At 41.5% G+C, this 19,497-nt stretch overlaps 1 protein-coding gene across 1 annotated transcript in view; it reads left to right on the forward strand.

Annotated features, from left to right (window-relative positions):
• Positions 1 to 5,822: 5,822 nt before the first annotated feature.
• LOC134395453 (protein SSUH2 homolog) overlaps positions 5,823 to 19,497 on the forward strand; it is a 32,851-nt gene continuing 19,176 nt past the window's right edge. Inside the window, exons 1-2 of the mRNA XM_063121616.1 lie at positions 5,823 to 5,909; positions 8,943 to 9,001. Coding sequence (XP_062977686.1) covers positions 5,887 to 5,909; positions 8,943 to 9,001 — 82 coding nt within the window. The 5' untranslated portion in view covers positions 5,823 to 5,886. The remainder of the gene's footprint in view (positions 5,910 to 8,942; positions 9,002 to 19,497) is intronic.

Below are 19,497 nucleotides of genomic sequence, written 5' to 3' on the forward strand. Positions count from 1 at the left end.
GCTTCCAAATTTGTTAAGATGTGAAGCAGTGTATAAACGTTGTAAACAAATAAATATGATTAGCACTTCACTTCATTGTCATTCTGCTGTATCATCTAAGTAGTGTGTATGAGGAACGTTACCCAATGTGATAAAATATGTCAGAATTTAATTGGGGGGATTTCTTATTGTTTGTATTGTTTGTTATGATATAGAACTAGCTTTGACAAACTCTACTCTGCAAGTTTAAAATTAGGTGACATTGTTTCAGCCAGAAGCATAGAAAAGAAAATGTTGCATTTGTCTTTGTCACAACTATGACGATACAACTGGGGAGGCTCAAGATGGCGCCTGCAGCAGCAACAGTTCCTTTTGGAGCTCCAGGAAGGTTTTAATTTTACTTGTTTTAATTCTACTTTTACTTACTTCTTTGCCTTGCCTTTGAAATTTGAAGCTACGAGAGAGTTCGAGTGTGGGAGTCCACTCTGGTATCTGACTGTTTGACTACTATCTCCTCCTTCAAATCTGAAAGTTAACGCTGGCTAACAAGATTTCAGAAGCTCGGTGTTTTATCTCTCCTTCAGGGGTCAGGAGGGCTGAAAGGTTTTCCATACCCATAGTTTAACTAGAGAATATTTACCAGAGCTTCAGTGGAAGAGGGCAACATCTCCAGCTTGGGTAATAAAGGCTGAACTGCGGAGGACTTGTGAAGGAGGTTTGCAATTAAAAAGCCAGGTGCGAAGATACCGCCATTATGGTGAACACCCTCCTGAAACAGAGGTGGCACATTTATTACCTGAAAGGCAGTCTAAAGACAGGGGTTGCAATTACTCCGGATTGTGCCTCCTACATATGATAAATGATTTAGATTTAGTGTTGTTAAATGGGGGCACAGAGGGAGACAGAAAAGGTGAATACACGTTTTTATCAGGCTCTGGAGCATCAACAATTGATTATTTTATTGTATCGTATAATCTGTTAGATTTGGTGATTAGTTGCAGGGTGGGTACGCATACGGAGAGTGACCACCTTCCTTTAATGGTACTCCTGAACCTTAGGGATCAGGAAGTCCATGCAGATCATGGACCTTGGATCTTCCCAGAGCCTGAAATTAGAGCTTCACGTATAAGATGGTCTGGCAGGTTAGATAGCGACCTACGGCTATTGTTACACTCAGAAAATTGTCTTAGATTGCGAGACACTTTGCTAACTGCGGGGTTCTCGCAAACTGTCTTAGAGTCGTATCAAGAGATTATTTTATTCTTTCAAAACTGTTTGACTCGAAAACCCCTCACATATGTCCCTCCCTGTAGATCCAAACCTTGGTTTGACCAAGGATGTGTGGATATGAAAAAATCTTTAACAGATAAATACAGGCCCTACAGGGAACTAGATTTGCCGACTCTACCCTCTGAATGGTTGTCTTTAAAGAAGAGATATAAAAACTTGATTAAGGAGAAAAAGAATCAGGTGCGGAGAGCGGGTTGGCAGAATCTAATTGTCGCTTCAAGGGCTCGGGACGCAGCCACCTTTTGGAGAATTGTCTCCACTGGTTGGCAGAGTAAATCAGGCAGAATGGACTTTCATATTCCTGTTAAGTCCTGGGAACTATACTTTAGTGAACTGTGTGCAGAAAGACAAACTGGAATCTCACTGTCGCAAACTGAACTGGCGAATGTCCCCGATTGGCCTCCTGTTTCTATTTTTGAAATTAATAGCCTTATTTCTAAACTTAAACAAAGTAAAGCACCCGGGAGTGACAACATTCTTCCTGAGATGCTTAAGGCCAATATGGAGTGGTGGGCCCCTGTTCTAGCAGTCTTATTTACTTGTATCAATCGGACAGCATGTATACCAGAGGACTGGGGCCTTGCTACAATTGTTCCGATATATAAAAAATGGAAAAGAGGGGACCCCGCTAATTATAGGCCAATTAGTCTGCTGAGCATTGTGAGTAAGTTGTATGCTAGTCACCTCCTTGAGAAACTTTTAAGCTGGATGGAGGAGGAAAATCTTCTGGAAGATGAGCAGGCAGGCTTCAGACCTGGGCGTTCCACAGCGGATCAAGGACTTGTACTACAACATCTGGCTGAGAAATACTCCTCTGCTTCTGGAGGGGCACTTTACACAGCCTTCATCGACTTTAAGTCTGCTTTCGATCTAATCCCGAGAGACAGGTTGTGGCAAAGGCTTGAGGATACCAACATTGATAGGCGATTGTTGTTTCTTATTCGTAGCCTCTATGATAAAACGTGGGTGCAGGTGAGATGCGACCGTGTAGGCCATCTGACCAGAGCGATTCCAATTTACATTGGTGTTAGACAGGGCTGTGTTCTTGCCCCCACCTTGTTTAACATTTATATCAACTCTTTGGTCAAGGGGCTCTCTGAGATAAACTCTCACCCTCCCAAGTTGGCACATAAATCGTTGTCTATTTTACTATATGCAGATGACGCGGTACTTCTCTCTTTGACATGCATTGGCTTGAGGCGGTTATTAAGAGCTTTAGGCATCTATTGTAAAACTGAAAAGTCGGTAATTAATTACACTAAATCTAAAGTCTTGGTTTTTACCAGAAAGCGGATTAAACATCATTGGCAGATAAATGGGCATTCAATTGAACAGGTTAAAACTTATAAATATTTGGGAGTAATCTTTCAATCGTCTGGCTCATGGAGGAGTCAAATCTCTAATGCCATTGCAAATGCACAGAGGAGTGCCAAATCACTAATTTCTTTTTTTTATGCCAAAGGAGGACAGTACATACCATCAGCCTTACAAGTGTTTTCTGCCAAGGTGTTAACACAATTGCTTTATGGTGCACAATTCTGTACTTACAGCAATTTTACTGCTATGGAATCCACCCAAACAAAATTTCTGAGAAATATTCTTTGTCTTCCAAGCTGTGTGCCCAACGTACTTCTACGTCTAGAGACAGGTCAAATCTCAGTTGAATCCCGTGCCTGGAGGTACAAGTTAAACTTCTGGCTAAAAATGACATTCTCCCCTCAAGGCTTGGCCCCTTTGACTCTGACTGATGCATTTCAGTCCAAATGGAAAAGGGCTGTGAATGAAAAATTGTGTACTTTGGATTTCTCGTGAAATGCCATCTTGACATTAGGCCTTTCAAAAGCCAAGGAGGATATATACCAGTGTATCAGTGACATTGAGTTACAAGATCATATAAGAGCAGCAACCCCATATCCTGAATTTAGAGATAGGGGACAGGCTCTCCTTCCTGCAACATATTTAACTTCTTTAACTATTCCAAAATACAGGAAAGAGTCACACAGGCTAAATTTAATGTGCTTCCCTCTGCATTTTTGGAGGGTAAATATAATAATATTCCATATTCTAAGCGCCTATGCCCCTGTAAAGCTGACATGATAGAAACTGTGGATCATGTATTGCTGTACTGCTCCTTTTATTGTGATTTTCGGCATACTTTCATCACTCCTATTTTACAAGGAATACCTGGGAGATCTGATGTGTTCTATACAGACTATCTTTTGGCTGATCAGAACTCTCAGATAACCTCCAAGGTGGCTAAATTTTGTGCTGCGGCAATTGCTTGTCAGCGTGGGATGATATCATCAGATTGTGATAATATTAATCTCTTAAAATATGCGAGACATGTACTAATTAATTGTTATCATATATTGTTTTATTCATAGTCCCATTTTATTCCATCGGTTTGGGAGTATTATATGTGCTCATATTGTTGTGTTGTTTTGCTGGTCTTGTGACCGTAAATAAAATTCATTTGTCACAATTGTGCAAATAAGTTACTTAGCTGTAGAAGTATAATCAATAGCAGCGCAGTCTAGAATCTGCCCCTGGACTAATCCTTTGGCAGCAGACACACAATATGAATGTCTGGATGCACAGAATTGTGGTCACAGACTGTATGATTGATGGGAGTTGTCCAAAGAGACACCATGTTGTGAAGCTATGGGAATTGCACTGTACTTTAATGTACAGCAAAGTAATGAAGGAAACATGCTAAACAACCTATAACTGGGCAAACGTGATACATCAGATTTTGTGCTCAGTTTGGAGGCGACCTCACCATTCTTAGGCGATCGCTTTGCCATTTACTAGTTCTATCGTGCCACCTAGTGGCCACAATACAGTATTCCCCCCCCCCCCCCCGATTTCAATACAGCATTGCCAATGAAGAGTGAAGCCTGATGTTAAGACGTTACATATTACTGGTATTTTCTCTGCTCTCAAAACGCCTTCACTTTTCTGTATGTGAGTTTTGAGGGAAATGGTTCAATAAGTTTTTGGCAGTTCAGGCATAACTGGGGGAAAGGTGGCAGTACTGGTTCTTGCTTCCATGCTACGATCCTTCTCATTCCTCGAAAGAGCTTTGCAACTGCATTTATAATGTTTGTGATTATTTTAAATTTAGCAGAATAAACATTGTAAGTATTAGAAGGCAGGCAAGTATAAGGCCAGTGCCAGCTCTAGGTTTTGACACTCTTGGGCAAGAACATCTCAATGTGTGCTCCTCCCTCTGTGGATGGACCATTTCAGTTCCGTTGTCACTAGCCGCCATCGTTCTTCAGTCTCTCATCAATCCTACCACTTGCTTGATAGGCAGAGAGCTAATAGGCAGTGGCATCTGCCCCTCCTCCTCCTCACCACTGTTGTCCGGGCAAGAGGCAGGTGAACAAGCAGGATGCAATGGTGAAGAGGAGAAGCAGCTCAGTGGGCCCCTGCTGGGAGGTGGACCCTTAGCAGGTGCCCAATCATGCCGGCCCTGTATTAGGTATTGGGAAACCTCAGGGCACCTGGCAGAGCCACCTGATTTGCCAGAGCTCTGTTCCCATTGCAAGCCTGGAATTCTAGGCCCTGTGTTTTGACGGTGCCATCTAAACTCCAGCTCAGTCTACCTGAGCATTTACTTGGCTAACCCACTTGGGGTTAACTCTGTCCAGTTTCTATAGAGCTCAAGCTTTACAACTGGCTCCTCAGTCTGACCGACTCATCTCTGGTGCGAGAACACTGTTTGCTCCCCTTAATCTTGATCCCTTTCTGATACTGACTGTTCACTTGCCCATAGCCCCTACAATCTCTGTATGCTGCTCCAGAATCAGCACCTGGCTATTTCAGACCACACAGCAGCTTGTGGCCCATTGGGACTGACACCCAGCTCACCCAGGTGGAAGGAGCTCCTCTGCACCTAACCCAACATGCACATTCAGATGTACATTTGAATGAGAATCCAAATCCACATTTTAGCACAACTACGATATAAACACTTTATAGAACATGACTGCAGTTTGATAGGAATGACTGAAATGTTTATCTATTGATTATGGCTGTATGATCTCTTAGATATAATTTGGCAGAAAACTACTTTAAGTTTCATTAATTCTTGTTTGCGTTATATAGTTCTCTCTTTGACTGTTGTATGTATAAAACTAAAAAAAATAGTTTAAAAATATGCATTGAAAATTTAGAGAAAACCCTATATAGCTCAAGATTGGATATCCGTTTGCTTCTTTAAAGTATTGAATCAGCACTGGAAAATGTAACTGTGTGTGGAGGGGAAAAAATCCAAATATGTACAAAAGGTACATATTTTTCAGAACAGACAACAACATGCAATTACTGGAAGATCAGTTAACTCTATACAGAAATTCCCAGGGCTGTTCGGTCTGTAATAAATAATGACCTTGTGCGCTGAGGAACTCTCATTACACAACTGACTTCCTGCTGAGCTAACAAAACATTCAGTACTACGTACAAGTCAAGAAGCAAACTCCAGTTTGGCAGGACTCATGTGCCTGTGTATCTTTATACTTCCTCAAAGCATACCAACTTCCTTAGACGGAGAGACTTCTGGGAAGCAAGAACTTCTCATCCTCAGCAAAATATTGACTGTATCTTTCCATAGCAATGGAGAAAGAGCTGCTCATCGGGTAAGTGGTCATTTAAATTGTTTTGTTTGCCTAAATGAAACCAAATATGATAGAATTTGGAAAGCATAAGTGAATAAGAGAACAGGAGTAGCTAGAGATAAGAGGAAAGAGGAACTCGCATTTCCACTCTATATTAGTGACATTGATAAAATACAGACGGGGGTGGGGAGGATTTGGATCTACATTATTTCAAGTAGAACCTCTTGCCAGATTATACTTTTCTTTTTCATATGCTGAGAGTGAGGTTGAATGCCATTCAATAGTTCCCACTATAACAGTGCTTCAGTTCTGTCCTCTGGAGTCCAGGCGTATTGTTTTATGCATTGTATAGTTCCAGTATTTTCATAAGGTCATTATTTAGGAAAATGTAACCCCTGGAAAAGACGAAAGTGTTTTCTGATCTGCAGGGGGGGAAACATATAAAAGCATTGAATTCTATTAACATTAATGGCCATGTTTTCAAGAAGGGTTGCGATGAGCTCCCTAAGGAGGTTCGCCTGGCACCTATGCTATATTCTTTCAGACGCCAGGTGAAGACCTTTTTATTCTCTCAGCATTTTAACAGTCTATAAATTTAATTTTAACTTGGCTGTTTTAAATTTGTATTTTACATTTGTATTTCTGCACTGCTGCTGATTATATCCTAGTTGTGCTTTTATATTGTATGTTATATCACATTTTTGTACTGTTTGTTTTATACTTTGAATGGTTTTAATTTTTGTGAACCGCCCAGGGATCTTCGGCTATTGGGTGGTATAAAAATGCAATAAATAAATAAATAAATAAATAAAACAAGTCTTTCTATAATAAAATTCAAGCTAAGAATATGATTTTCAGCCCCTCTCTCTTTCTTTTTTAAAAAGGAAAGTTTTTGTTAACACAAAATATCAGCTGTAGTTCATATAAACAACAAACAAGGTGGTCAACTTCTATATTGCACCATTTTGGGCCAGGGTTGGCCCACCATTAGGTAGATGCTCTGGGAGGCAGGGACAAGGAGCTGCCCCCATGACCCAAGGCAGCAGATGTTGTGGGGCAAGGTGGCGAGGTTTTGGAGAAGAGAGCTGAAGAAGAGAGAGGTGCTGCCGAAGAGAGCACAGGCCTGCTTGGTGCCCCATTAAATTAGCCTGTGGCCCTTAGGTGTGGTGGAAGATACTGTTCCACTGCCAGCATTGAAGTAGGATTCAGCTCTCTGTCTGGCTCATTTCTGTAAGTGGAATGGGGCAGGCCTGGACTTGCCTTCGACTCAAGCAGGAAATGGTCTTGGGATGACCCAGGTTTTCCTCTTCATCTTCTGTCTGTGTGAAGTACACCTCATTTGTTGGTCTAAGGTGGCCACCCGCAAATGTTCTGGATGACACTTCCCAGAATTCCTAACTATTGACCATAATGGCTGGAGATGATGGGAGTGGAAGTTTAAAACGTTTGGAGGGCAGCAGGTTGGCAAAGGCTGGTCTAAAGGTCTCTTAGACAGCTGTCCGCATGAAGGCCACCTTATGTAGATGTTTACACAGTATGAATGGACACTTGAGGTGGTGGTGGTAGAGCTACTCTGCACACACAATGTTGAATGGCAGGGGCCTTCAGCATGAAAAATGCTTACATACCTATTTTTCTCAAGCTCAGTTTTCTATCTGTAAAATGGAGATAAAACCATTACCCTTTTCAAAAGACTGTGCTGTGAATGAGTTGGTGAAGGCTATCATAACTGTGGATCTTTCCAGGCTCTGTTTATTACATTACATTTTTTATCTTCCTCCTTGGAGCAGTAACACAAAAAGACAACCTCCCCCAACCATTTTATCCTTAGAGAAAGGTCGGTGACAAGGGTAGGCATGTTCAGGCACCTGTCCAAGTGCCACACCCTAGCAGGGGCCCATTGACAAGAGCTCCTCAGGGACAAAAGCTCCCCTCCTCTTTATCATGGCAACCTTGCTCATCTGCCTCTCGTTCTGGCCCAGACGATGGATGGTGATGCTGAGAAGGAAGAGGAGGAGCAGATGTCAGTGCATAATTGTTCACTGGCTCATAAGTAAGCGAGTGGAAGCAATGATGAGAAAAGGGCTGGTGACAATGACAGGGAGAAGGCTGGCTCACTGAGGGAAGGGACCCATTGAGGGTGTTTTGCCTAAGAGCCCTCAAGAACCTGCCTTTGAACACTGTGTGAGATAGGGGAGGCTGAGGGGGAGACACTGGTCCAAGGTCACACTGACCTGGTTTGCACAACATGCCAGACTCACTGTGGATTATTTAACCCCCAATGAGTTGTGGCATGTGACAGGTGCCTGTTTGACTATGCCCCAATGGGGTTGCAGACTGGGCCACTGCGAGCTTCATGGCTGAGGTAGGGATTGAGCTTAGGTCTCCCCAGTCCAAGCAAAACACTCCCGTCGTGGTTCTCTGTCATGGCAATGTTTACATAAATCTGTTCTTCCAATTGTGAGACAAGATCCCTGTGCAAAGTGTCAAGCTGTGGGGAAACAGGATCATATCCGGGTGACTCCAACCCCCAATCTCTACACTTTGTGGTAACATTGATTGTAACCTCTGCACAGGAGAATGCATGTTCATCTACCTAATGCATGTTGGCTCCTGTGGGATGCAAATTGCACATTCAGAGCCCACAATCTTTGGCACACATGCTCACAGGCCCCTATGCAGAATGTGCCTTCTGTTCATGAAGGTTAGGGGTGGAGGTACAGGGAAAATTCCAGCCTCCCCCACTGCTCTCTGCCAGGTAGGCTGCCTGCCCAGGCTTAAGGAAGTTAGCAATAATGTCCTATACAATAAACAATTGTGTGTCTCTTTGTGTGCGTTTTACTGTGGAAAAATCCATGTCTCCTTATCTGCATATTTGAGACCTACAGCTCAGACAGTCATGGGACAGGAATATCCCAAAGCCCACTGTTGGAATGCCCCAACCCCTGCTGACCGCCCCACCTTTGGGCGTCAGAGGACAGCAACGTGTCACGTTGAATTAAGAAAACCACCCTCTTGTTTCATGACGTTCTTTATCTGCCTTCTTCCAATCAGAGATGAAAGCCACACAAGCTACGGAACTGATCACCTCCACGCCCCAAGAGTTGCACAAGGTATGACAACATAGTGTTAACCAGCCTTAGGCTGAGATAAGATCTTAAAGCAGTTTTCAAACAAAGTTAGCCAGAGGGCCAGACGATTCACCCTCGGCTGGTTGCTTGGCTGGTTATCTCCCAGTGCCAAATAGATGAGGCAAGAGGAAGGAAACAGTGCCACTGTCATTACTCTTGTACACATTGACTTGAATAGGAAAATAACTGAACTTCAGTCTTCTTAGTGCCTAACTGACCATTAGTGCTCCCTGTATGTGTTTAATTTTAGTTCATTTCACATTTATCAAGCTGCTCCTGGGTGAAGGAAGAGTGGGGTAGAAATGTAATAAATATATTTTAAAGGAGGTAAAAGGTCAACATAACAAAAGCTCAGTGATAGAAACAGAAGCCAAATTAATAATCCTAACATTGTTTAATTAAATTTTTATTTAAAATTTCAACAGGAAAACACACACAGACATCCCTTTGTAATTACAAGATTCATACAATTGATCATGGTTAAAATTTGCAATTCAATAGCCATGAAGGAGGAAGAACCTGTGGAAGATTAACTGCTGCTTTCTGTGTCCTTCTGGACTTACTAGGAGCTTTTCTTCATGAGGCATTTATTGTGCACTATTGCATTAGTGCACTCATAGTAGTTTTTAAGTGCTTTAGATGATATAATCATCTTCTAGGGCTTATTCCATGTTTTCCAAGCATTGAGGGTGGTGATTAGAGAAAATTCTGTATTTTGGGGAATGTCCAAATGAAACGCTAGTGTAGTTGTGAAATTCCACTATACCACCGCACCATCTAGAGGTGATGTAACAGAACATACAGAAAAGCAAAGAAGGAAAAAAATTCCAGAAGGAAACATGTGTAGAGCATCCATTTTCACAAAGAATCCAGGATCAAAACCCACAATAAAGTGGAAGGTTAAAAGCCTCATCTAGAAAAGCCTAAAGTTGAGGTGGGTGTGCAGGGGTAAGTGTGTGCGGGGTGGGGTAGGGGTGTGTGTTTCCTTTTTCAACTATTTCTTTTTCAGTGTTTCCCTTCCATTGTTCCCAATAGCAGGGAAATAAACTATGCTGACTCCAGGGCTTACATAGTTTTTATGGTGTTTTTATTTGTGTTGTACCCCACCTGGATCCAGATGGAGAGGTAGGTAACACATAAATAGAATAATAATAATAATAATAATAATAATAATAATAATAATAATAATAATAATAATAATAATAATTACCCCATTCCAGGAGCATGTGGGAGAATGGGATTCCCCAATCCTCCCATGGAATGTCCCTGTTTCTTAGACAATGGGCCTTCCTAGACCTACCTGGAAATCCGGCCTTCAGGCGCTTCGAGCCCGTGCTACAATTAGCACGGGCCGTCGCACCTATCTACACGTCACACGCGACGAAGCCCCGTCGCATCCACCATTTTCTTTGTTAAAGCGGAAGATGTGCACGTGAGCTCGTGCGCAAAGGTAAGTCCTTTTTATAAAAAAAATCCCCACCCCCCTTCCCCATGACTCCCCCCCTGGCCCCTGGCCCACAATTCCCCCCCATCTCCCCTGGGCCACGATACCCCTCTGCTCGTCCCCTCCGCCGTTCGTCCCCTCTGATCGCCCCTGGACTCCCATCCCCCCATGTCCCTCCCCTCGCTCTGATGGCCACAGTGCTCCTATGGAGCGCTGTGGCCCGTTCCACCACTTTTCCCGGCTACTCGCAAGTAAATGCGGTAGCCATGAAAAGTGGTGGAATGGGCTACACGCCTGCGGTCCCAACCTGAGCCCGGGACCACGGGAAGAATCGCGCTACAAGCGGTTCCAGTTAGCGCGGGGCCGGGGCAGTTTGAGCCCTGCCTGAGGCCAGGATCCTCTGTGTGTCATTTGGACGCACAGGGATGAGCACGGGCCTCGCACCGTGCTAACTCCTGGTCTAGTAAGGCCCAATGTTATCAGAAGAGCAATGGTGGCACACCTTCCAACATGGATCAATTACTTGAACATCAAGCAGCCATTGGGATTTCTGGTATCTGTTTTTCAAAACAGTAATTTTAAACTTATGTTGAATAATTAAATCCTAACTGCTCTTTCTTGCACAAGCAACCAGATTTAGCAATATCCCCTTTAAGCTTAGCCTTTTAAAAGATAACACTATGAGGTCATAAGAGTAAAGCAAAACCCTTTGTTCTTCTATGTGTATGTGTGGAAAGAGATGAGAGTTCTGTATCACTGTTGCTTATACATACGTTGAAAAGAAATGGGACCAGTATCCAACCCTGTTTAAACCTGTCTTGTTTTCTAAATAACTTGAGTTAATACACCATCAAGGACAATCATTATCTTCACTATCATGGTATTATTAAGATGCAATATGCATATTAACCAAAAGAATCTTTTGTCAATATGACTTGCAGCCAACTTACAACATAAGTACTCTCTATTTCCCAAATTGAAGGCTGAGGCAAAATCAGGGAATGTTGCAAATAAATGTCGATTTGGGCCCCTGGTAGTTGGAAATTCTTTGGTGTAATACTTAAGATCGGTCAGTTATATTCTGGCCCTTCCTCAAACCAGTATGCTTCCCATCAATAATGGCATTTTAATAATGGCAGCTTTTAATTAAGCTTTTGCCACTTTTAATTAAGAAGTCATTACCAGACTGATGGACCTGTAATTCCCTGGGTCAAAAGAACTGCCCCATTTGAAGCCTGGTACTATAATATTAGATGACCACGGCAAAAGGAAAATACCAGATGAGTTTACTTGTGTGAATATTTTTGCGAAGATTGGAGCTTCCCAGTCTACATCTAGATACATAAAAATGTAATAAATAAATAAATAAATAAATAAAATCTAATTTGAAACCCTCAGGAAGAATCACATCTTCCCTAACTGTAAGGATAATATAAAGTCCTTAAACAGGTGGTTTAAACAGGTTAATATAAACAGGTGGTTGCTCGGGGAGATCAATGGGTGGAAATAACACTCTATTATGTCCTTGAATTGTCTCCAAAGAAGTTGTTAAAATGGAACTCCTCAAAAATAATCTTATAAGAACATAAAAGGAGCCTGGCTGGATCAGACCAAAGGCTTATCTAGTCCAGCGTTCTCCTTTCACAGTGGTGAGTCAGATGTCCAAAGGAACCCCTCTCCCCCATGCAGGACATGAGTGCAATAGCAGCCTCCCATTAGTGTACTCCAGCACTGGGAGGCATATTGCCTCTGGTTTTGGAAGTCATACATAGCCATCATTACTGATAGCCATTCCTATATTACACCAATGTAGTAGTCTCAAGAATATAGGCTTGTTTCTTCAATGGGTGCCAAACCCAGCTTTTTCTAATTAGCAGGCTGGAATCCCCTCACGTCACCACCATGTTGGGGCTTATCAGATTTTTACACTCTGCACTGCAATAAGTGGTTAAGAGATGCTTGATTTGTTTGAGAGGTCTTAGTGTTAATTTAGAGAGCTGCTTTTTTTTGGACCTTGCCCTAGTTAAACCAACCAAAGTTACAATGATTACTTTTCTTTAATATAGTTTCTCCAGCTTAAAAAACAAACAAAACAACCACAATAACAACAACACTTACCTAAGTTCGGACATAATGAGAAACTGTAATTTGCTCAAAACTGAAAGTGGATGTTTTCAATTAGCTGTCTTATGTACAAAGGAGGGGAGACTCCACACAGTGCATTATTGTAACAGAAAACCATGGTTTCCTGTTATATCTAAACCAAGCCAGATTTGTGGAAATGTAAGAACATTTTCTGTGGGAATTGAACTCTCTTAAAGAACAACAATCACTTCAAAATGCGATTCACAACAATTTGTCAAGTGTTTGTCAAGTGTCACAGAACAAAATTCAAGGATGTGTATACTGTTGCAGTAATACCAACCTATGTGTGGGGTAATGTTGTGGATGGAGAACAAAAAGCTCCATGTAGACTTATGTATTTGTTCCTCTTGCCCAATGAGAGTACAATGTGAGTTGTGAAACTTCACATGCCTAACTGGTTCCCCTTTAGAAAGTTCCTCTGACACATTCCTCTGATTCAAGCGCTGCACCGTACAGAACTGTGAAAGGGTGGTGGAATTATGCTCAAATATTGACTCATGCTCCGGCCCGACAAAAAACACGTTGGCCATAGCAAACAACAACAGAGCTACTGATACTATCTGGGCTAATACAGTAGACTCCTCTGGAAACAAGAGCGTTTGAGTAATCTTCCATAGACAGAAGAGAGTATTCGAGAGACAGCTGGGACATAACAGGCATGCCAGGTATGTGGGACGGAGCTTAAATCCAAACATCTTATTTTTTTAATGAATTGTTTAGAGTTAAATTCAGCTGTGGCATCTAGTGCACCAAAGCTAGACTTTACCTCTTCTGGGGTGTTGTTGCCAAGCTGTTCTCACAAAAAGGAAAGACACAGAGCAGACCAAGATGGAATTTTCTGTTAGGGATAAAAATATATAACAACAACCACCCGAAGGGAGCTGCTGAAGTTCACAGCACTTCTTCTAGCAAAAGCATTTAGTGTGACATCCAGAAAGGAAAGGAATGCCCGATTTCTGACTTGCTGGACTAACTGGTGCACGAGAATCTCGGAACTAAAAGAAATGAGCATCCATTCTGTAAAACAATCAGGAGGTTATGTAAGTAAGTATAATATCCTTTTGCATGCCTCTTCTTCTATGATTTTTCAACTTCACAGAGTCCTGGAAACAGCAAGACAAGGCTGTTGTGCCTATATCACTATTTCTCCTTTTCATTAAATACTAAGGAAGCTGTTGATGTCTTGAACTGGTGCCTGGAGGCAATTGTGGACTGGATGAGGAAGGCTAACAAATTGAGAGATAACCCAGACAAGACTGAAATTTCCTGGTTGGGAGGGACACAGGTTCAGGATTCAACCTGTTTAAAATAGGGTAGTACTTCCCTTGAGGAAACGGGTTTGCTATCGGGGGCAGGGGAGTCCCTGGACCCAACTTTGTGGCTGTGGCTAGGGGTACCTTTGCCAGGAGTGCCAGCTGTGCTAATTCCTGAGAACTGACTTGACTACAGTCACACATTCTTTGAGTATAGATCTACAGTTGAATTGGATTACTGCAGTGCACTCTACATGGAAACTACATGGAAGCCTTTGGAAACTTCAACTGGTCCAGAATTCTATGGCAAGGATCTGGCAGGATTCTGCAGTGCTCGCACTTTTTCTGGGCACAATTCTCAGCATTAGTGATTACTTGGGCCTAGGATACCTGAGGGACCGTCCCCTCCCATATCAGCCTGCCTGCTTAATAAGATGAAATGGAGATGCCCATTGCTGTGTTCCACTGATGGCAGAACCATGGTCTGGGAGACAAGAGATAGGGCTTCCTCAGTGCCTCACCAGTTTTAAGGAACAGCTTCCCCTTGAGGTTAGGATGGCTTCTTCTCTGATGGTGCTTGCAATTATTTTGGAATATTTTTACCAAGCCAAGCTGAATTTGGCTGCATTTGTTATAAATAAATATCTGTACATAGTGTGTGTGTGCATGCACAATTTGATTTACAAAGCAAACTTAAGATAATGATGGTTCATGACAGTCTGGCTAGAATGGAATGAAGCTTATTTCAAACATTTGACTTTCAGATTAGGAAACTCACATTACATCTGTGCACCTATACGTGTGTTATTTTTTTAATAGTGTCAGGACTTGTGTGCAATCCTACACTAAATTACTTGGGAGTAAGATGCATTGAACTGCACAGAACATACCTCTCAGTAGACATGTATAGGGTGGCAATGTTGGACTAATTTTCATGGTCAGGACCAGTCAAGTGCACTATTATCTGTGAATGGTATTAAAGAAGATGGTGGACTTTCTCGAGATTGAACAATTTAAGAAAATACTTGGAATTGAGCAAACTCTGCTAAGCTAATTAGCAAACCATTGTTATGTCTCATTGAGCTTTGAGTTTGGAAAGCATTTTAAACTTTTAATTGGGATCTCCCCTCTCTAACCACTTTCAACCTCACAATAAACTTGTGAAAAGTTAGCTAATTGTATTGTATTTCTTTATTTACAGTCAACAGACCAATATAAAACAAGAAGATACACCATTATATAAAACAGTACAAAGTAGGGATAAGAAAAAAGAGGGGGTGTTACAAAACCACTAAAGATACTAGATTGTTATTTGCTGGTTTCTGAAAACGGGACAGAATTGGGTTATTGGGGCCTAGCACAGTGAAAAAGGGAGGGATATATAGATAATAAAATTGCTAATCTGTGGATTTAAGCACAATCAACATCCATAAGAGATCTGGTGCGGATGGCCAAATTCAGGAATTTGCTCAATGGTAGATGTACTGGAGCCCTGAAGTAGACTAACCAGGAATGACTCTGGAGAGCGTCCAGGGAAACGTTGCATAATAGGACATAATAGGTCTTTCCTTGCCTGTTGGTAAAAATTGCAGTGGAAGAGCACATGCAGAATGGATTCCACCTCGATGTTATTATATGGGCAGTATCTGTTTTTGGATGGAATTTTCTTATATCTGCCCTCCAGCAACTTGGAGGGGAGGACGTTAAATCTTGCTAGGGTGAATGTCTTCCTGTAAACTTGTGAAAAGCTAGCTAATTATTCTTCCCCATTTTAAAAACTGGGAATTCATGGCAAAAAGTGTTTTTCTTGTATCAATGGATTTCACAGCTCCTTTTCTTCATCTACATCTGGCATACAATCCACTGGACCACACTCAAACTCATGGAAGGGGAGTTCAAAGGTCCCCAGGTGTTGAAAGAATGTGTGAGGGAGTTTCAATGCCATGTGGCCTAGTGTCAACTCTGCAACTGCATGCACAGGGATTTTTTTTTTTAAAAAAAACAGCAACAGGAGAGGGCATTAATATGTCACAAAACAGAAGACAAAAGGGCATGAACTGATTTCCTTCAAAATTGCCATGCCTAAGGTCCTATGTGGAAGCTATGCTGGTGCCCAGTTACATGTGTGTAGCTGACCAAATAATGGAGATAACTGCATTTCTGTAAATGGGGAAAATATTTTAAATATTCCCCAAAAATCAAAGGATGATCTGATTTCCTTCAAAATTGGCATGAATAAGGATATATTTAGAAGCTATCATGGTGTCCAGTTACATGTCTGTATCTTGAGAAATGATGGAGATGAATGCAGTTTTGTAAATTGGGGGAATGGTTGAGGGTTAAAATGTTTTTAAAAAATCGCTAAAAATCAGAGCATGATCCGATTTCCTTCAAAGTGGCCATGCCTAAGGATCTATGTGGAAGCTATCATGGTGCCCAGTTCTATGTGTGTAGCTTAAAAAATAATGGAGATCACTGCATTTCTGTAAATGGGGGAAATCTTTTAAATATTCCCAAAAAATCAGGGGATGATCTGATTTCCTTCAAAATTGGCATGAGTAAGGATCTATTTAGAAGCTATCATGGTGCCCATTTTGAGGTTTCTAACTTGAAAACTGAAAAAGTTATAGGCATTTAACCTTTGCAATTCAAGTCTATGGGGGGAAAACGGAGCTCCGATCCGGATCCAGAGCTCTGCAGCGGAGCGGAATGGAGTGGAGGCAGATCAATGTGGAGCAAAGTGGACCTGATCCTAAAGGAGTGGATTGGGATCCGGAGCAGATCTGGGGGTCCGTGCACAGCCCTACTGCACACACTGACAAAATGTGTAGATGATAGGGGCATGACTGTTGCATGTAGTGGGGTTGTGGCTAACCCACATAGTCCAATGACTCCTCCCCCATTATATTACACTGCATGCAGCAGTCATCTGAAGACCCCTAATGTCAGCTAGCCAAAGACTGGCACCCAAGAAGGGAGGGCAGTTGTTGATGTTTTTTTTCAATTGGTCACTTCAGTGACACCTTTCTGTTAAGTATATGAAAAGAAATACTTGCTTAGTCATTAAAATTGTGTGTGTATGGCTATCTCAGGGTTAAACAGAGAAAGTCTATCTGTGGGCAATTACCTTGAGATAGAGGCTGTTCTGGGAACCTTGCCAAGATTCTAAGTTAGCCTCATCACAGCTGTATGTAATGTAGATAAGAATTGTGTAGATCTGTATATAGTTTCTCACTTGTGTAAAATGGAACTGATCACTGCTTACTGATCACTGCTCTATGATCACTGCTCTCTGTGTATGCCTCAATGTGCTGATCTGAACTGATCTGAATTGAACTGCACAGAAGCCTGAAGGAAATAAACCAGCTCTGCTGTGTAAGACCTGCGTGATGTGTGTTTGTTTTCTGAGCACAAACAGAGTTCCAGAGAGATAAAAGTTCTGGCACAATAACCCAACAAAGGTTATGGGCCCAGTCCAGTCCAGGAAGCCTACGCCAGCCTAATCCAGGCAGAAGAACCAGAACTTGGTGGGAACGGTGCAGTATCAGAATCAGAACCAGGAGTCTGCTAAAACAGAAAACTGTTGATGAAGGAAGACATCAAGCTAAAGCCAGTGCTGCAAAGTGAGGAAAAATCTCAGTCGGCTGACTCTGAGGAGGACTCTGAGCAGGAGGACAGTGAGATACCAATTCCTAAAGCAGAGGGAATGGCAGGAGCTAATATGTCTGGTTTGCATCAATTGTTAGAAAAGCTGAATGACTCTAACTATGCATTATGGTCTTACAAAATGCAAATGTATCTGATTCAGGCTGAACTGTGGTATGTAGTCACAGAGGATCCACCAGATAGAGCAGATCCACAGAATGCTAAATGGTTTAAGGACGATGCAAAAGCAATGGCAGTTATTGCATTAGCTGTGGAAGACTCTCAAATTTCCTTCATTCAGTTTTTGAATACATCAAAAGAGTGCTGGAATGCGCTACAAGCTGTATATCAAAGAGAAACAGCGGGCAGTAAAATAATTCTAACCCGGAAGCTGTATGGAATGAAGCTGAAATCAGGGGAGTCTATGTCAAACCATTTGAAAAGCATGAGAGAAATCTTCAATCAACTCAGGGCACGAGGGATGGAGTTTACAACTATACACCAAGTCTATGTGATTTTGTCAAGTCTTGATTCATCGTATGACGCGGTTGTCACCATGATGGAAAGTCAAGAGGAGAAAAATTTAACCCTCGAGTATGTAGCTGGAAAACTACTGGAAACCTATGAAAGAAGACAAGCTTCAAAACAACAGAGCCTTAAACATCCTGTGGCTGAATTTCAACAAAGCCATAAATCTTCTGACATGGTGGCTGCATTAAAGGCAAGGAAATGCTTTAATTGTGGTTCCACAGAACATTTACGGCGGGATTGCAACAACAAGAAGAAAAAGCAGTCAACAGCAAAGTGGAGAGAAGAAAACAACATGAATGAAGCTGAATCAGCAAAGAAGTGTCTTCTAGCAAGAATCAAAGAGACAATGAATCCTTGGTTTTTGGACTCTGGGGCTTCAATAAGTATGGCAAAAGACAAACTTTCATTTGTAACCTTGGAAACTTCTACTTCAGAGCAAAAGTGTGTTACCCTTGCAAATGGAACAAAAATCCAGATTTGTGGTGTGGGTAATGTATATTTTGATTGGCTGGGAGTTGAACTACAAAGTGTTTTATATGTACCAGAATTAGAAACAAACCTTCTAAGTGTGTTTCAGTTAACAGAAATGGGGTATGAGGTTTGTTTTACTGAAGAAAATTGTACTATAAAACAGGGAAACAAGGTGTGTGTGCAGGGAATAATGAAAGAATCTTTGTATGTGATTAATACTTGTACAGAAAATGAAGTTGTAGCCAGCAAAGTCACAACAAAAACAATAGCCAATTGCAAACCACACCAAGAGTGTATCCATTTAACTCATAAAAGGTTTGGTCATGCTAACTATAAAACAATTTCTAAGATTCCAGAATTGTGTGAAGGAGTGAAAATCAAACCATGTTCTAACTATCTAGAATGTAATGTATGCAGTGAAACCAAGTGTCATAAGTCAAACATTCCAAAACATAGTGAGAGAACAACAAAAAGAATTTTTGAATTAATTCATGCAGATCTTGCAGGTCCTTTTGAGACAAGTCAAGGAGGAAACAGATTTTTCTTGTCTATTGTTGATGATTACAGTAGATTTGGATTTGTGTATGTGTTAAAACAGAAGAGTGAAACTTTTGGAAAGTTCAAAGCGTTTGTTAAGTGGAGTAAAAATAGATTTAAAGAACCTATAGCTAATCTAAGAACGGACCAGGGAGGTGAATTTCTCAACAACCAATTTAAAAAATTCCTCAGTGATGAGGGTATACAACATGACCTTACTGCTCCATATTCACCATTTCAAAATGGAGTTGCAGAAAGGAAAAACAGAACCTTGCAGAACATGTTAAGAGCTCTATTGAAAGAGTCAGGATTGTCTAATCTGTTCTGGGCAGAAGCTTTGTCCACCTCAAATTATTTGTTAAACAGGCTTTACCACTCTGTACATGAAAAAACTCCATATGAAATGTTTTACAAAAGAAAACCTAGAGTGTCACATATAAGGGTTTTTGGAA

Source organism: Elgaria multicarinata, chromosome 3 (genome assembly GCF_023053635.1).
Source record: "Elgaria multicarinata webbii isolate HBS135686 ecotype San Diego chromosome 3, rElgMul1.1.pri, whole genome shotgun sequence".
NCBI classification, from domain to species: Eukaryota; Metazoa; Chordata; class Lepidosauria; order Squamata; family Anguidae; genus Elgaria; species Elgaria multicarinata.